General features: G+C 72.3%; 5 protein-coding genes across 5 annotated transcripts; 3 read left to right on the top strand and 2 right to left on the bottom strand.

Moving 5' to 3' along the window:
- Positions 1-887: 887 nt before the first annotated feature.
- Positions 888-2,747, bottom strand: AURANDRAFT_60527 (hypothetical protein; the record flags this gene model as incomplete). The annotated part of the gene is made up of 3 exons (XM_009034498.1): positions 888-1,491; positions 1,871-2,299; positions 2,323-2,747. The coding sequence occupies 3 exons, from the start codon at positions 2,745-2,747 to the stop codon at positions 888-890; spliced, it is 1,458 nt and encodes a 485-aa protein (XP_009032746.1).
- A 1,021-nt stretch (positions 2,748-3,768) lies between these two features.
- Positions 3,769-4,401, top strand: AURANDRAFT_12165 (hypothetical protein; the record flags this gene model as incomplete). The annotated part of the gene is made up of 1 exon (XM_009033916.1): positions 3,769-4,401. A coding segment is annotated over one exon (633 nt), but the record flags the coding sequence as incomplete, so codon positions are not given.
- A 1,213-nt stretch (positions 4,402-5,614) lies between these two features.
- On the bottom strand, positions 5,615-7,729 carry AURANDRAFT_19032 (hypothetical protein; the record flags this gene model as incomplete). The annotated part of the gene is made up of 1 exon (XM_009034497.1): positions 5,615-7,729. The coding sequence occupies one exon, from the start codon at positions 7,727-7,729 to the stop codon at positions 5,615-5,617; it is 2,115 nt and encodes a 704-aa protein (XP_009032745.1).
- Positions 7,730-9,983: 2,254 nt separating this feature from the next.
- AURANDRAFT_60530 (hypothetical protein) lies at positions 9,984-11,995 on the top strand (the record flags this gene model as incomplete). The annotated part of the gene is made up of 3 exons (XM_009034000.1): positions 9,984-10,951; positions 11,108-11,204; positions 11,303-11,995. The coding sequence occupies 3 exons, from the start codon at positions 9,984-9,986 to the stop codon at positions 11,993-11,995; spliced, it is 1,758 nt and encodes a 585-aa protein (XP_009032248.1).
- A 312-nt stretch (positions 11,996-12,307) lies between these two features.
- Positions 12,308-13,692, top strand: AURANDRAFT_60531 (hypothetical protein; the record flags this gene model as incomplete). Its single annotated transcript, XM_009034001.1, has 2 exons — positions 12,308-12,762; positions 12,930-13,692. 2 exons carry the CDS (start codon positions 12,308-12,310, stop codon positions 13,690-13,692), a joined length of 1,218 nt encoding a protein of 405 aa, XP_009032249.1.
- Positions 13,693-16,351: the final 2,659 nt, after the last annotated feature.

Here is a 16,351-nt window from a genome sequence, read left to right on the forward strand (position 1 = left end):
GGAGATTCGAAATGTGCTCGGTCCTCGCCGCGCGCGAGGCGTAAGCAACGTAGCTGTGTAACGCCTCAAACGATGCTAAGACTCGGCGTGCGACGCGCGGCGTCGCCGGGCTCGCTGCGAGCCTCCAGATTCCTGCAGAATCGCGCCGTCCAGCATCGCGCCGTCCACGTCAGCGCTCGGCCGCTCGCGTGCCTCGACCAGCGCGATCGATATCTCGCGCAGCGATGCGTGAGCACGAGTCCCAGCGGGCCGAGCCGCGGCGGCGACGATTCGGACGCGCCGACGCGTCGAGAGCGCGTGCGCGCGGGCGTCGACGACCTCAAGGAGCGCGTCGACGGCTTGAGGGAGCGCGGCCAGGCGCGCGTCGACGGCCTGCGCGAGCGCGGCCAGGCGCGCGTCGACGACTTGAAGGAGCGGGGCCAGGCGCGCGTCGACGACTTGAGGGAGCGGCAGGGCGAGCACGCGGAGTGGGTCGCCGAGAGGAACCTGAGCTACTCGGAGCAGCTCAAGCGGCTCCTCTACGCCTACGGCCCGTTGGCCTTGGGATTCCACATCGGCGTCGAAGTCATCGTCCTCGGCGGCTTCTACTACGCGGTGTCGACGGGCATGGACGTCGCCGCGCTGCTCAGCATGTTCCACGACGCCACGGGCCTCGACACGTCGGACGTGCTCACGCCGGGCGCGTCGTCGCTCCTCATCGCCTACGGCCTCACCATCACGCTCACGGGCATCCCGCGGACAATCCTGACGCTCGTGTGCACGCCGCTCATCGCGCGGCGCCTCGGCTGGCGGCCCAAGTAGGCCGGGCCTCTCCTAATTTTGTTTTTGCTGCTCGTACGTATCACACTCTTCTTAGATGATGATGCGCGCTGCTTGGGCGCCGGAGCCTAGAACTCGGGCCACTTGAGCGAGCCGACGTTCACGTTCGTGAGGTCGTCGACGGCGGGCATCTTGTTCGAGTCGAGGTAGAGCTTGCCGCCGCGGCCGCCGGCGGTGAAGATGGCGAGGAGGAGGACGGCGAAGACGTCCGTGAGCGGGTTGAAAATCTTCAGCGTCAGGAGCATGCCGATGAGGCCGCCGACGACGGCGCCCGGCAGCGTCGACTCGATGCAGGACGTGTAGTCGTCGCTGTCCGCGTCGTAGGCCGCCGTGCGCGGCGCGGCGACGAACCAGCCCAGGGCGAAGACGACGGCGCCGTAGACGCCGGCGAAGAGGAGGCCGCAGGCCGCGGCGGCGGCGACGTCGACGAGCGCGGCCGACTGCTTGGCCTTGACGATGTCGAGGTTCTTCTCCGCGAAGGCCGTCGCTGAGCTCACGTCGAGGTCCGCGGCCTTGTCCTTGAGCATCTGGACCGCGTCCTCGGGCTTATCGATGCCCAGCTTCTTGAGGAAGGGCGGCATCGACGTCGTCATCTTCGCGGCCGTCGTCTTCTCGAACGACGCGTCGCGGAGCTGCGACAGGTCGGCCTGGAGCCGCCGGCCGCCGAAGCCGCTCCGCGTGCCTACGGGACGCATACGGTGCTATTTCAGTACGTGCCGGGGGCGCGCGCGCCGCATATCCTTGCAGCGTAGCGGCGCTCGCAGCAGATCGCTGGCGGCGGCGCGCGCGCGGGGTTTGCGGCAGGATTTTCACGCACCGACGGGAGCGGAGGGCCGGAGGGCCGCGGCGGTGGCGAGAAGGCAAGCGTACTTGAGCATGGCTGCCGGGCTGGACACTAGACAAGGCAGGAGGCAATCCTCAACCCAAGCTCGGATCGTCCGAAGAGATTCCGAAGCCGTGGTTCTGTCTTGGGCGCTTCAACGAGACAAGTTGAAGGGCGCAGAAGCGCGCACACGATACGGCAAAACAACCATAACCACCCGTTTAAAACAGCGGGAACTTGGGCACGTCGTCGTCGCGCTTCTCCGCGGCGCGGCGGGCCGCGGCGACGGCGACGCGGGCCTGGACGACGTTGAGCGCGAGGCTGCCCGCGCGGAGCGCGAGCCCCCGGTGGCGCTTCGCGAAGGCGCCGAGGCGCTCGAGGCGCGTCGGCAGCTCCGAGTCGTCGAAGTCGAGGTCCGTCTCGCGGAGGTCGTCCTCGACGATCGCGGCGACGCCGTCGCGGAGCGCGGCGATGGCGGCGTCCGCGGACCAGCGCGCGCGGAAGGCCGGCGGCGCCGCCGCCTCCGCCGCGGCGACGAAGTCCAGCTCCGTGTCCACGGCGAGCGCCGCGACGTCGGCCGCGTCGCGCGGCCGGGGCAGGTCCGCGAGCGCGGCGGCGAAGGACGCGAGCGCGCCGGCGCCTGCGACGAGTTCGTGACTATCGTGTCAGTTTCGCGGGACGCAGCTTCCGCGCGGAGCGTCGCGAGGTGCAGGTCGTGCGCGCTCCGGAGCTTCTCGGCGGCCGCGGCGACGGCGGCCGCGTCGCGGCACGACGCCGCGACGAAGGCGGCGGCGCCGAAGTCGCAGGGCGCGGCCGGCGTCGACGCCGCGACGCGCGCGATCAACGCGTCCGCGGCGGCCTCGTCGTAGGCCGGCGCCTCCGGCTCCGCCGCGGCCTCCGGCTCCGCTGCGGCCTCCGGCTCCGCCGCGGCCTCCGCCGGCGATGCCTCCTCCTCCTCCTCGGCCGTCGCGCCGCCGGCGCAGCGCCGTCGCGTCGCGTAGCGGTGCAACGCGATGCGGCGATCCGAACCGCGCGCAGTGGCGCCAGCGGCGCCGGCGAGCGCGCTCGCAGCGACGACGAGTTGTACAAAAAATCGTCGAGCCATCGCGATTGCGACCCCAGGGTAAGGTTGACGCTCAACTTGCGGCCGTATCGGCGCCTGGGCAAGGGGATATAAATCTAGACTATTTATTACCCCTTGGCCTGGGAAGTGCGCGATTCATTCCAGCAATGCGACGTGGGCAGCCTCGCACAACTTAACGAGAGAGTGGCTGCCCGCATCGCGCGATGGAGGCCGTGACCTGGCTGCTGCTCCTGCTGTCGCTGTTCGTCGCGGCGTGGTTCGTCGTGCGCGGGTCGGGCATCCCGACGAAGGCCGGCTACGAGGTGGCCCTGGGCTCCCTCGAGGTGCCCGCCGGCGCGCCGCCGGCGCCGCCCGGCGGCAGCCCGCGCGGCGACCGCGACGGCCCGGCGAACGACGCCGGCGCCCTGCGCGCCGAGTCGACGGGCGCCATGGAGCGCCTCGGCGCCGCGTGCGGATGCGACGAGGCGCGGAGCGCGCGCGAGGGCCCCCTCGAGAAGCTCAGCAGCAAGGGCCGCTGGCAGCAGCGCTACTTCGTGCTCTCGGAGACGCACCTGGCCTACCTCGGCGGCCGCGGCGACCGCAAGAAGGCGCCGCGGCGCGTCAAGTTTGCCGTCGCGCTCTCGGACGTGACCGCCGTCGACGGCCGCGCGGAACTCGCGTCTTCGATCCGACTTCAATGTGAACGGTCTGGACCAGACGCTTCCAAAACTCCACGAGAGCACACCAGCCGAATCAACGTCGATGCGACCGAGCGAGAGAGTTCTGAACTCACCGGTCGACGTCCGCGCAGGTCGACGAGGGCGCCGACTCGGAGATCACGGTCACCTACGGCGCCGCGCGGCTGACCGTGCGGGCGCCCGACGGCCACATCGCGGGCCTGTGGGCCGAGGCGCTGCGCGCCGCGGCGCCGGCGCAGGCGCCGGGGAGCCCGCGGCGCGGCGGGCCGGACCCGCTGAGCCGCCGCGAGCGCGACGGCGTCGAGGCGCTCCGGAGCCGCGTCGAGGACGACGACTCGTTGGCGACCCACGGCTGGCTCACGGACGACGCGACGCTTGTGCGCTTCCTCCGGGCGCGGGACGGCGACGTGGCCAAGGCCGAGGCCATGCTGCTCGCGCACGGCGCGTGGCGCGCGTCCTCGAACATCGACGCGCTCGTCGCGAAGCCCCGGGGCGCCGAGGACGCGTTCCTCGAGGCCTGGTGGCCCGACGGCGTGCTGCGGGGCGGCGACCGGAGCGGCCTGCCCGTGCAGCTCCTGCGCCTCGGCGCGTCGGACATCCCCGGCATCGAGCGCGAGGTCGGGAGGGACGCGTTCGTCGCGCACTGCGCGAAGCTCAACGAGGCCTGCTTCGCGACCCTGCGGGGCCTGAGCGCGGACCGGGGCACGCTGGAGACGTCCTGCTCCATCATCATGGACATGCGGGGCCTCGGCGCGCGCCACGTGCGCGGCGTGCCGGCCTTCGGGGCCATGATGAAGGTCTGCGAGCCCAACTACCCCGAGCGGCTCAAGCACGTCTTCATCGTCCGCGCGCCCTGGATCTTCGCGAGCTTGTACGCCTTGGTGAAGCCCCTGCTCAACGAGACGACGGCGTCCAAGGTCGCGATCCTCGGCGACGACTTCGCGACGACGCTCCTCAAGTACATCCCGAAGGAGACGCTCCCCGTCGACCTCGGCGGCGTCGCCGAGCCTCCCGCCCACATCGCGCCGGGCGGCATGGTGCCCAAGGGCGCCCTCGCGGCCATCGCCGACGCCGCGCCCCTGCGCTAAAATTCGTATCGTAGCGAACGTCCGAGGACGAGACCATCCTGCGGCTCAAGGCCGACTTCGAGAAGACATTCGGGTAGACACGCCGGGGTGTAAGCAGGCTCTCTGGTTCGCCCAGGAGCCCGGTCTCGAGACTGACTCGTCTTGGCGACTCTGCTTTGCAAATTTAATAATTTTTTGGTGGCTGTGGACATTTTGGCGCCGCGATAAAACCGCTCGAGAAGGACGCAGCTACGCCTTGAAAAAATGGGTAAGAAGAGTCGACGAGTTCGCCCGACCAAGGATGCGACTAAGTCTTCTCCGCCGGACGACGCCGCGGACACGGGCGTGACCTTCGGGGCTCATTCAGGCGGACTAGGGGGGTGCACGGGCGTGACCTCGACGATGCCGGACGACGCCGCGGACACGGGGCCCGCCTCGACGACGACGACCCCGAAGCTGTGCGCGGTCTGCGGCAAGCCCGGCGTTTCGTCGTGCTCGGCATGTCGTCGCGAATTCTACTGCGGTCCGACGTGTCAGCGATCGCACTGGTCTGAGCACAAACGCGAGTGCACGGGTCGGTGCAAGTTATCTTATCAGGGCACGGTCAACGACGGGAAAGGAGACGGGAAGCGTGAGACAAAGTACGAATTCAAGGAGGCCATCGAGAGCAAGACGACGGCTCGCGACTGGACAGATCAGACGAAGGGCAGCTGGCTCATGGATGATTTAGTCCTCAAGTATGATGGTGCGAAGCTTGCTCTGCGCGACGATTGGCGCTGTGGGTGCTGCGGCGGGCCGGCGACGCGAATCGTGTCGCGAGTAGACCTCCATCTGGTCGCGCACAGCAAGCGCGGCTCTGGTGTCACCGTGATGGCCCTCGTGGATCAAGCCGCGTGCAACAAGTCAGCGTGCGGTGATTACGTGAAGCTCCTGCAGGATCTCACAGCCGAAAACTTGAAGGGCCTCAACGTTCAACCCACGACGAACCCAAGCGCGGCCGTAGGCGCGCACTTTGAGCGGCAGCGGGGCGGCGCTTGAGGCGGTCGACGCGCGCGCCTTCAGCGCTCGTAACCAGAGGCGGCAGGGGGTAGTTCCTTGCTTAGCGGGAGATGGTCTTACGACCCCCCCCCCCGGGCGCGCGCCCCTAGCTCCAGAAGACGGGGTCGAACTTGCCCTCGAAGGGCCCGCGCTTCGCGTACTTGAGGAGGAGCTTCTTCCGCTCGTCGGCCGTGGGGATCTTGTCCGGCGACAGCCTCGTGTCCCAGGCGCCGTCGGCGCTGACGGGCTTGATCGCGACGCCGCCCGTGAGCGCCTTGGCGTCGCGCGCGCCGACGCCGACCTCGTGCGCGGCGACGGCGAGGTCCCGCGCGACCTTGGGCGAGATCACGCTGTCCCGCGCGTATTCCGGGTGGTTCGTGACGAACTCGCGGATCCACTTGGCGCCCGTCCAGGCCTCGCCGCGCGCCTTCTTGCGCACGAGCTCGATGTAGTCGGAGATGCGGGCGAACGTGCCCTGGTCGCAGCCGATGTGGTCCAGGTAGGCGTAGGCCAGGGGCGCCAGACCCGGGAAGTAGTCGCCCTTGCCGTCGATGATCTCCGCGCAGGTCATCTCCTCGAAGACGTCGTCGTCCTCGCCGCCGCAGCAGTTGTTGAACTTGTTCTGCTCGTTCTCCGTCGGCGCGAGTTGGCGCCGGAAGTAGAACTTCTCGACGTTGACGGCGTCGCGCCGCTGGGCGCGGCGCATGTTCGCGTCGACGCGGCTCAGGGGCACGTAGAGCGACAGGTCGAAGGCGAGGATGACGCGCGTGACCAGCACCGTGAACACGGAGAACGCCGCGTTCTCGAAATCCGTGAGCTGGACCTCCATGGGCCGGAACTCCGTGCGCCAGCCCGGCTCGCCCTCCGGGTTCAGCCCGACGGGCGGCTTGAGGCGCACCGTGTTCCAGTTCGTCGACTGGAGGTTGTCGAAGTGGTCCGTCGCGACGGCGTCGTCGAGCTCCTCGACCATGCCCTCGAAGAGCACCAAAGGGTCGCGCACGAAGAGGTGCGCGACGTGCCGCGCCAGCGCCTCGTCGATGCCCGCCGCCAGCAGCGTCTCCAGCGCCTTGGCGTCCACGGGCGCGTCGACGTCGCAGAACCGCTTCACCTGCCCGCCCGCGTCGCACTCGAACGCGTACCGCGAGATCGACGAGTAGCGGCTCCGCGGCAACGGCCGCGTGCCGCCGGCGACGAGGCGCGGGTCCGCCGGCGACCGGCCCCGGCCCGCTTCCGACGGCGTGCGGTCGTCGACGGACGCCGCGACGACGTCCCAGCGCGCGTCGCTGTCGGCGAGCGCGCCGCGCCACGCGGGCGCCGCGGCCGTCAGCGCGAGCATGACGGGCGCCAACGCCGCGAGCTGGTCGTAGCAGTAGCGCGCCTCCGTGGCGTCGCGCGCCTGGAAGGTGACCTGCAGACAGCAGCAGCCCATGCCGTAGGCCATCGCGTCCAGGCCCTCGATCGTCGCCGGCGCGTCGGCGGGCGTCTCCGCGTCGACGAAGCGCGGCGGCGCGAAGTGGACGTTGCCGTCGCCCCGCCGGTCGCGGATGTTCGCCGTCAGCGCGGCGAAGCGCGGGTGCGGGTGGATCGCCGCGTCCGGCACCGTCGCGGACCGCGCGACGTCGCCGCCGGCCGGCGGCACGGTGCCGTCCGCGAGCTCGCAGAAGTCGCCGACGCCGAAGCCCGGGAAGGTCACGAGCGTCGGGCAGATCTCGTCGTCGCGCAGCGCGCTCAATAAGCGCCGCCGCCGGAGCCGCATGTTCCTCTCCACTCTTACCAAGTCCGCGGCGTAGCCGCCGTAGGGCCGCCGCGGCGTGCCCTCGAGCATCCAGCGGCCGTACTCGGGCATCCAGGCGCAGCCCTCCGTGCGGTAGGCGTGCAGGTCCTCCTTCTCGATGAGCCAGTCGCGGATCTCCGGGCCCCGGAGCGACGCGCGCGCGAAATCGTCGTGGACCCGGAGCACCGCGTACTCGAGCTCGTCGCCCCAGAGCAGCTCGTCGGACCGGTCGAGCGCATCGCTCCGCTTCATCATCTCGATGAACTGGGCGATGCCGTGCTCGCGCACGTAGGCCAGCTTGTCCACGGCGTCGGGCCAGCGCAGCGGCGTGCCCACCGTGAGGATGGCCTCGTGGCGGCGGGCGCGCCGGACGGCCGCGGGCGGCGCGACGAGGCCGCCGACGACCGTGCACAGGGCGACGACCGCGAGCACGGCGCGCCGAGCCATGGCTCGCGACTGCAGCTCGTCGACGACGGAAGGCTGAGTGTGCGAGTTGAGGGCCGGCCTCGTGAGAGCTGCCTCAACGTGCTGAGCAAGTAGGCCAAAAGTGCGTCGTCGAGGCAGCCCGCGCCGCGCCCGGCGCGTCGATCGATCGGTTGGCGGCGTCCTTCGAACGCCATGGCGTCGATGCACGCGGCGTGCTACGCGCACGCGCTCGTGCCGAGCTCCCTCGACGAGGCCCAGGACTCGCTCGACGCCTTCAACAAGGGCGAGAAGGGCGCCGACGCCTGCCTCGAGGACCTGTCGGAGACGGCGGCCATGGTGCGGTCCAACGTCCACGCGGACCACAGCATGCTCTACTCGAAGACCATGATCCAGCTCACGCTCGCCGCGCCGGCGCCCACGACGAAAGCCGGCGAGAAGTCGGCCCTGGAGCTGTACGGCGCGGTGCTCGGCTTGGAGGCGTGCAAGAAGGACGCCGAGGCCTTCTCCGCGATCCGCAACAAGTGCGCTTTATACGTCGCGCCGGGCATCCCGGAGCACGACGCCCTCGAGAAGCTGTCCATCGGCGAGCTGAAGAAGATCGCCTTCGACCACGCGGTCGACGTGCGCCTCGCCATCGAGAAGCACCACGTCATCATCGCCTTGGACGCCGCGCGATGAGTTTAATTTACCAGCCGCGGCCGCCGAAGGGGTCCCAGCGCAGGAGCGGCGGCGTGGCGTCGAAGGGGAAGCGGAGCCGGTGGAGGCCCTCGCAGCCAAAGGCCGCGACGTAGCGGTGGGACCCGTCGCCCGCGCACGCGACGCACGCGGCCCGGAAGCGTTTTCGATGTGCCGTCGAGAGCGCCGGCAGGTGGCGGAGCAGGCCGTGGAGCGCGGCGACCCGGGCGTCGTCGCTCGGCCGCCGCTCGACGGCGCGGAGGAGCGCGTCCGCGGCCTCGGGCACGCCGCGGAGGCAGCCGAGCGCCTCGGCCGCGCAGACGGCGACGTCGACGGAGCGGCTCTCGGCGAGGGGCCGCAGCGTGAGCGCCGCGAGGGTCCGGTTGCGCTGCGAGCCGCCGCCGCCGTCGCAGATGCGGCCGAGGGCGACGACGAGGGCCGGCGACTCCGACAGGTGGTCGCGCCGCGCGAGGAGAGCTGGGAGAACGACCGCGCCCGTCCATTCGGCGGACTGCGCGGACATGCGCCGCAACGCCCGGGTCCTGCTCCTGGGGTCACACACGGCGGCGTATCCTTCTGGCTGGGGCCGCGCCAGCGCCGCGGCGGCGGCAGCGAGCGCGACGCGCTCGGGCTCGCCTTCTAGCGCCGGGAAAACTGTCTGCGCATCTCTCATTTCGTCGGGATTCCACGCGAGCCAATCCCACACGAACCACCAGAGCGATCGAAGGCCGCGGTCGTCGGCGGGCCAGGCGCGGGCCAGGCACCGCGGCGCCGGCGCCGGCGGCGCCAAGCGCGAGAACTCGAGGCGGACGAGGTAGCGCGGCCGCTCGTCCTCGGTCCCCAGCGTCGCGTTCGCGCCGCCGCGGTGCCAGAGCCCGTAGTGCACGAGCGCGACGGCGCCGGCCTCGACGACGAGCTTGCGGGGCGTCAACCCCCACTCGTCGACGAGGCCGCGCGCGCTCGAGAATTCCGACGCGCCGTCCGGGTCGTCGTTGCCGTAGTACTGCGACCGCGGCAGCACCTCCGTGGGGCCCAGCGCCTCCGGCACGGCCTGCGGGTAGTAGAAGAGCTGCGCGTGGTAGGGCGCCGCGCTGTGGGGCCGCGGCTCGCCGGCGAAGTAGTCGCGATGCCACGCTTGCGGCGCTTCGTTCGACCGGTGCGCGGTCCGGTGCGGCAGCAGGAGGTAGCCCGCGCCGAGGATCGCCTCCAGGGCGCCGCGCACGGCGGGGGATGCCGCGACGCGCAGCAGCTCGGGCACGGCGGGGAGCACGTTGTTGCCCAGGTTGCCCTCGGCGAAGGGCGACGACGGGAGGCGCAGCGCGTCGAGCTCGGCGAAGATGGCGCCGTGGTCGACGGCCGGGTCCGGCGGCAGGACGAGGTAGCCGTCGACGATGAAGGTCTGGAGGTCCGCCGACGAGAGCGCCGTGTTCTCGTACACGAGGGCTGCCATTCATGCCACGAGCGCCTTCAACTTAGCTGCGGGCTGCTATATTGACGGCAAAGTGCCTCTGGCGAGCTTCGAGGTGCTTCGGCTCCGCCCAGCCTCGAGGTCCTGCGCGTCGGTGTCGACGCGCGACGCCTCGTAATCGCCTCAGCACCTATGAGCACCAAGACCCTCACTCCCGCGGAGCTCGCGCGGCGCGAGAAGCAAAAGGCGGCGCAGGCCGCGGCGAAGCTGCGCCAGGCCGCCGGCGCGCCGACGAAGAAGGAGCGCAAGAAGCGGAAGCGCGACGTCGCCGCGGGCGTCGCCCCCGAGCCGAAGAAGCCCAATAACAGCGGCGCCAAGGCGAGCTCCGGCGGCGGCGCGGCGTGGCGCAAGCGCGAGTTCGCGGGGAAAGGGCGCAACGAGTTCAAGCGGAAGCGCGAGGCGGAGGACGAGCTCGCCGCCGAGGCCGCCGGGCGGACCGTGCACGACGTCGTCATCGTGCCCATCTTCTGGCGCACGCGGCCCGGCGAGGAGGACGCCGTCGTCGGCGAGGCCGAGCGCATCAAGCGTTTGATCGCCAAGGTCGGCGACACCAAGGTCAAGCTCGACGTCTGGGTCGACCGCACGCACAAGAAGTCGCCGGGCCAGAAGCTCCAGTTCTGGGAGGCCGTCGGCGTCAAGTGGCGCGTGGAGCTGGGCCCCGACGACGTCCGCGCGAAGCGGTGCGTCGTGAGCTGCGCGGGCGGCAGCGGCTACGAGTCGAACATCAAGGTCAAGGACGTGTCGTCCGTGCGCCGCGGCGCCATCTACCACGTGCTCCGCGACAAGCTCGGCATGGACAAGATCCCCGACGACGTCGAGGAGAACCCGGAGCTCGACGCGAACCACGAGGAGGAGGCCGACAGCGCGGTCAAGAAGTGGAACGCGCTCTCCAACGCGCCGCGCCTCGCGGCGACGCGGCCCAAGCCGCCCAAGCTGAAGATCGACGTCCACGCCAAGCCCTCGAACAAGAAGACGACCTTCGGCGACGACGACCTCGACGACTCCCAGTACGCCCTCGGCGGCGACGGCGCCGACAGCGACAGCGACAGCGACGGCGACAGCGTCGAGGAGAAGAAGAAGAAGCAGGAGGGCATCTTCAAGTACTACTAAGTGGGCGTGTTTTTGACGGCGTCGGGAGGGATGTTGAAGGGCTCGTTGAAGCCGCATTGCACTGGCAAAGTCTCAGGCTGCGTCGCTGCAATGGGCGTAAACCAGAGCGCCCCGGACCAGCCGGGCGCCGAGCTCGACTCCTTCAGCGAGATCGACGAGAACGACGACGTCAGCGAATTGATGCCCCGCAACGAGGAGGCGGAGCTCGCCATCCTCAACGACTTCGTCGAGGCGCTCATCGACGTCGCGCCCCCGACATGGCCCCCGATGGCCTGATGCGCTATCTGTTCCTCGTCGGCGCCGCCGGCGCGCTCGGCTGGTCGCGCGACTTCGCCGCCGAGCTCGCCGCGCGCCGGCTCGTCGCCGCGGACGCGCTCGCCGCCGCGGACGCGCTCTCCGCCGCGGCGCCCGGCGCGGCCGACGCGCTCGCGCCCGCCGCGGCCGCGGCGCTCGTCGAGGCGCACGCGCGCGACGACGCGGCGCGGCGCGACCGCCACGACGCCGTCGTCCGCGTCGTCGCCGCCGCCGCGCGCGCCGCCGCGCCGGGCGCCGAGGTCCGCGCCGACGCGCCGCTGTACGGATTCGTGCCGCCGGAACTGTTGAAGCCGTCGCCGGCGAAGGCGCGGCCGCTGAACCGCCGCGTGGACGTCACCGTGAGAGACGGCGACGCGTTCCGCTTCGCCGAGGTCACGGTCCTCGCGCGCGGCGACGGCGGCGCCCTCGACCGCGCCCTCGCGGAGAAGGCGGCCAAGTACGACGACCTGCCGACGGCGCCCGTCGTCGTCGCCGCCGACGCCGTCTCGGGCGCGCTGCTGCCGGACGCGGACGCCGTCGCAAGCGCTCTGATCGCCGCGGCGCTCCTGCGGCCCGAGGCCGCGGACGCCTTCGCCGCGGACGTCGCCGCGGCGCTCGTCGCGCGCGCCGCGGCGCCCCTCCGCGACGCCGCGAAAAAGCCGAGGAAACGCGCGTTCGCCGCGCCGAAAAGGACGCGCCGCGCGCGCCGCGCGGCGAAGGATGATAACGTTACGAGCTGACGCAGCAAAGGGGGATGATAACGTGGTAGAAGACGTCGTAGAAGACGTTGTAGAAGACCGTCGTGTCCTTTGCGGACGCGCACGCCGGGAGGGCGGCCGCGAAAAAAGCTACGACGAGTCGTCGCATGATCTCGAGATGAGTCGCATCAAATCCACAGGGGACAACTCGCTTCACCGTCGCCCTGAACGGCATATCTGAACGGCATGACATCGATTTGGATGAGAGAAAAGCGCACCAGAATCGCACAGCCGGTATTCCACTCAGTCGTACGGAGAGCGGCGCAGCGCCGTGACGACGCGGGGCCGCACGCGATGGCCGTCGCCTGCGCGGGCCACCTGCCCTTCAAGATCGGCGGCGCGACGTCGGACCCCATGTGCGCGCTCCACAAGCTGCGCTGGGGGTCGGACCCCCTCTTCTTCGCGGTGCCGAGGGACGACGCCCCCGAGGAGGCGCCGGCGTCGCCGGAGCCGGCGGCGGCGCCCCCCGCGCCCGGCGGCCTGAAGCGCACGCTGACGCGCGGCGGCATCGCGCCGGACGAGCCCGCGGCCGCCGTCGCCGCGGCCGCCGCGGCGCGGAGCGCGCCGTCGGACGCCGCGCCGGCCCTCGGCGTCTGCCCCGCGGAGCTCGAGAACGCGCTGAAGGAGATCTCGCACGCCCCCGAGCACGTGCTGCGCTACGGCCGCGGCTCGTCGCTCGGCATGCACCCGAGCCTCAGCAAGAGCGAGAGCGAGACGTCGGACGCAGGGCAGGACAAGGGTGATTCAACGTCGCTTCAACGTGAGTGTTCCGCGCGCGCCCGTTCTGGAAACAGCATCCACGCTTCGAGACCATTCCGAGAGATGATCGCTCGTCCAAAAGTCAGCCGAAACGAGTGGAAACCGGCCGAGAGAGGAGCCTTTGAAGTTGGGAATTTCGCACTCTTGTCCTGCCCAGGTCGGACGCGGGCGGCTGGGGCTTCTACAAGGACTGCGAGGGCACGCCCGGCGACAGCGCCTACCGCCTCGACGCTACGGCCCTGTCCAACCGCGAGACGCCCGACTACGTGCTCGAGGACAGTCTAGCCAATCAAGCGCTGTGGCACTCGACCGCGGGCTGCCGGCCCGCGCAGCCCGCGCACGAGCGGCGCCAGTTCGAGGAGCTCTGGGCCCAGAACCTGGCCAACTCCCAGGCGTCGGGCGGCGAGGCGCGGTCCGACTCGAACTCGAAGCGGCGGCGGGCTCTAGTCTGCGACCGCGCGCCGGTCGAGGTCGGCGGCGCGCAGCTCCTCCTCCGGGAGTCGTCGCCCTTCGGCACGTCCGTGACCAAGTCCTGGCGCTGCGACTGCTGCGGCGAGCTGACGTCCATCATGATCCGCATCCCCAAGTACCAGATCGTGCGCAAGGGCGGCAAGTCGCACGCGGAGTATCTGGTGGTCGCGCGGCTCGGCGCCGTGACGTTCGGCCTCTGGCGCCGCTTCGCGCACTTCACGGCGCTCCACGACAAGATCAGCAAGACCTTGGACAAGGACGACTACCAGAACACGCTCTGGTCCTGGCGCTGCCTCCGGCGCCGCCAGCGCTGGTTCCGCTGCCTCGACCGCGACTACCTCGCGCTCAAGTGCTTCCTCCTCGAGCGCTTCCTCCACGACGCGGTCTTCGAGTCCGCGTCGTCGACGCTCTTCGCCGACTTCCTCGAGATCACCCTCGCGCAGCCCTAGCCGCGAACGAATTAGAGCTCCTCGTCGTCGTCGCAGGCGCCGCGGCGCAGGAGCCGCGCGCGCGCGGCGAACTTGTCGAGCGTCGCCGCGAGGGCCCCGTCGGCCGCGAGCGCCGACGCGAGCTTGTCCAGCAGGCGCGGCACGGCACTCGGGTCCCCCCCGTCCGCGACGCGCGAGCAGAGCCAGACGTAGAGGAAGTCGAGGTGGTGCGCCAGGTCCGCGGCGACGAGCGCGTCCGCGCCCGCGGCCTCGAGGAGCGCCGCCGCGAGGGCCCCGAGCGCGTCGAAGAGCGCGGCCCGCTGCCGCGGCTCGTCGGGCCGCCGCGGCTCGCGGGACCCGCGCCTCCGGCCGGCGGCCGCCGGCGCGGCCGCGCGGGGGAAGGGCCCGTCGCCGTCCGCGCGCCGGAGCGCCGTGACGGCGCCGCGGAGCGCGTCGACGAACAGGCCCCCCGAGAGGCGACCGACGGCGCCGCCGAGGCTCCGCGTCGCCGCGGCGAGCGCCTTGCGGTCGTCGGCGCCGTCGTCGCCGTCGTTCTCGCCGACGGCGAGGAAGCGCACGAGGAGCGCCGCGGCCGCCGCGAAGCGGCCGTCGTCGAGCGCGCCGACCGCGACGCCGAGCGCGCCGCACGCGTTGCGCCGCGTCTTCCGGTTCGCGCCGTCGACGGCGCTCGCCGCCGCGGCCAGGAGCGCGTCGGCGAGGCCGTGGAACGACAGGTCCAGCGCCACGAGGTAGCCCGCGGCGCGGAGCGCGGACGCGGCGACCTTCACGGACGGCGCCTCGTCGGAGCTCCGGTCGCCGAGCGCGCCCAACACCGCGCCGGCCGCCGCCGCCGCCGCGGCCCGCGCGCTCGTCGACAGCGGCGCCGGACGCTCGAAGAGCGCCCGGCCGACGCAGCCCAGCCCGAAGGCGGCCTGGGCGCGGACGACGAGCGCGTGCGTTCCGTCGAGACGCCGCGCGAGCGCGGCCGTCGCGGTGTCCACCAGATCCCCGCCCGCGTACGCCGCGGCCGCGACGCCCAGCGCGCGGCACGCGGCCGCCGCGGCGTCGGCGTCGGCGTCGCGGGCGGCGACGTCGGCGACGGCGCGCGCGAGGTCCGTCGTCGACGCGTCGCGCGCGTCGAGCGCCGGGAACAAAAGCGCGCCCGCGCGGCAGCCCGCGCCGCGGACGCGCGCGGACGGGTCGCGGCACGACGCCGCGACGCGCCTCGCCGCCATAGCCGGGTCCGCGCCGAGCTTGTCCGCGAGCGTCGTGTCCTCCAGATCGAAGCACAGCGCCTCGAGGAGCGCCGCGGCCCAGTACCGCGGCGCCTCGAGCCGCTCCGTCGACGCGGCCTCGACCGCGGCGAAGATCGCGCCCGACTCCGCCGACAAGACGTCGCCGTGGTGCCGCGCGGCGGCGGCGACGCAGGCGAGGGCGTCGCCGCGCAAAGCCTCCGGCAACATCGCGTACGCGGCGACGAGGCGCCGCGCGATGCCGAAGCCGTCGCACGCGCCCGAGCACGCGCGCCGCGTCGCCGGGAACCCCGCGGCGAGCGCCGCCGCGAGCGCGCCGAGCGCCGCGCGCCGCGGCGCCGCGTGTTTCCCATCATCTAAGGCGACGTCGGCGCCGCGCTTCAGCAGCGCGAGGAGCGCCTCGAAGGCCGGGCCGTCGGACGGCGCCGCGTTCGCCGCTAACCCTTGCGCGGCGCCGAAGACCGCGCCCAGGACGTCGCCGTCGTCTTCCGCCGTCGCGCGCGCCGCCGCGACGTCGTAGAGCGCCCCGATCGTCGCGACGATGGCCGGGCCGAAGCGGCTGTCGCTCCTCGCGTCCGCGTCGCCCGCGCGCGCGCAGACGACGCGCACGCCGCCGGGGCCCTCGACGAGCGCGCGGACGGCGAGCCAGGCGCGCCTCCGCGCCGCGGCGTCGCCGTGGGCGGCGGCGATAGCGGCGAGGGGCGCCGCGCCCCGGCGCGACGCCGGCAGGAAGAGGCGCCAGTGCGCGAGCATCGCGTTCGGAGCGAGGCGCGCGGCCGCGGCGACGGCGTCGAGCGCGTCGAAGAACTCGGGCTTCGGCGGCGCCTTCGCCGCCGCGGCGCCGCCGCGCGACGGGCCGAGGCGCCGCCGGGGCTTCGCCGGCGCGGCCTGCTTGTCGAGGCCCGGCGGCGCGGCGCGCGCGCCGGCCGCGGCGGCCGCGGCCTCGGCGGCGAGCGCGGCCGCCGCGCGCCGCGCGACGGGGCCGAGGTCGCCGGCGAGCCGCTCCGCCGGCGCGCCGCCCTGGGCGACGAGCGCGCCGAAGGCGCGGAAGACGTCGCGGCAGGCCGCGCCCTCGGGCCGCGCGGCCGCCTGGCGGCAGACCTCGCCGGCGAAGCCGCCGCGCGCGCGCGCGTCGCAGCGCCGCGCGGACACGCCGTCGACGGCGCAGCACTCCACGGCCAGCGCCAGCGCGTCGCGGCCGTCGCTCGGCGATTGCGTCGCCGCGGCGCCGTCGCAGAGCGCGCCGACGAGGCGGCTCAGCAGCTCGGCGTCGAGCTTGTCCAGCGACGCGCGCTGTGTCGCGGCGTGTGCGACGGCCTCGGCCAGCGTGATCTTCTCGTCCGCCAGTTGCCGGCAGACGTTCAGGATGGCATCCGCCGGCGACGGCGGCGGCTCAGGAAGCGGCTCCATCGCGCCGGTTGATTTTA

The sequence above is a fragment of the Aureococcus anophagefferens genome, assembly GCF_000186865.1.
Source record: "Aureococcus anophagefferens unplaced genomic scaffold AURANscaffold_1, whole genome shotgun sequence".
Classification (NCBI taxonomy): Eukaryota; class Pelagophyceae; order Pelagomonadales; family Pelagomonadaceae; genus Aureococcus; species Aureococcus anophagefferens.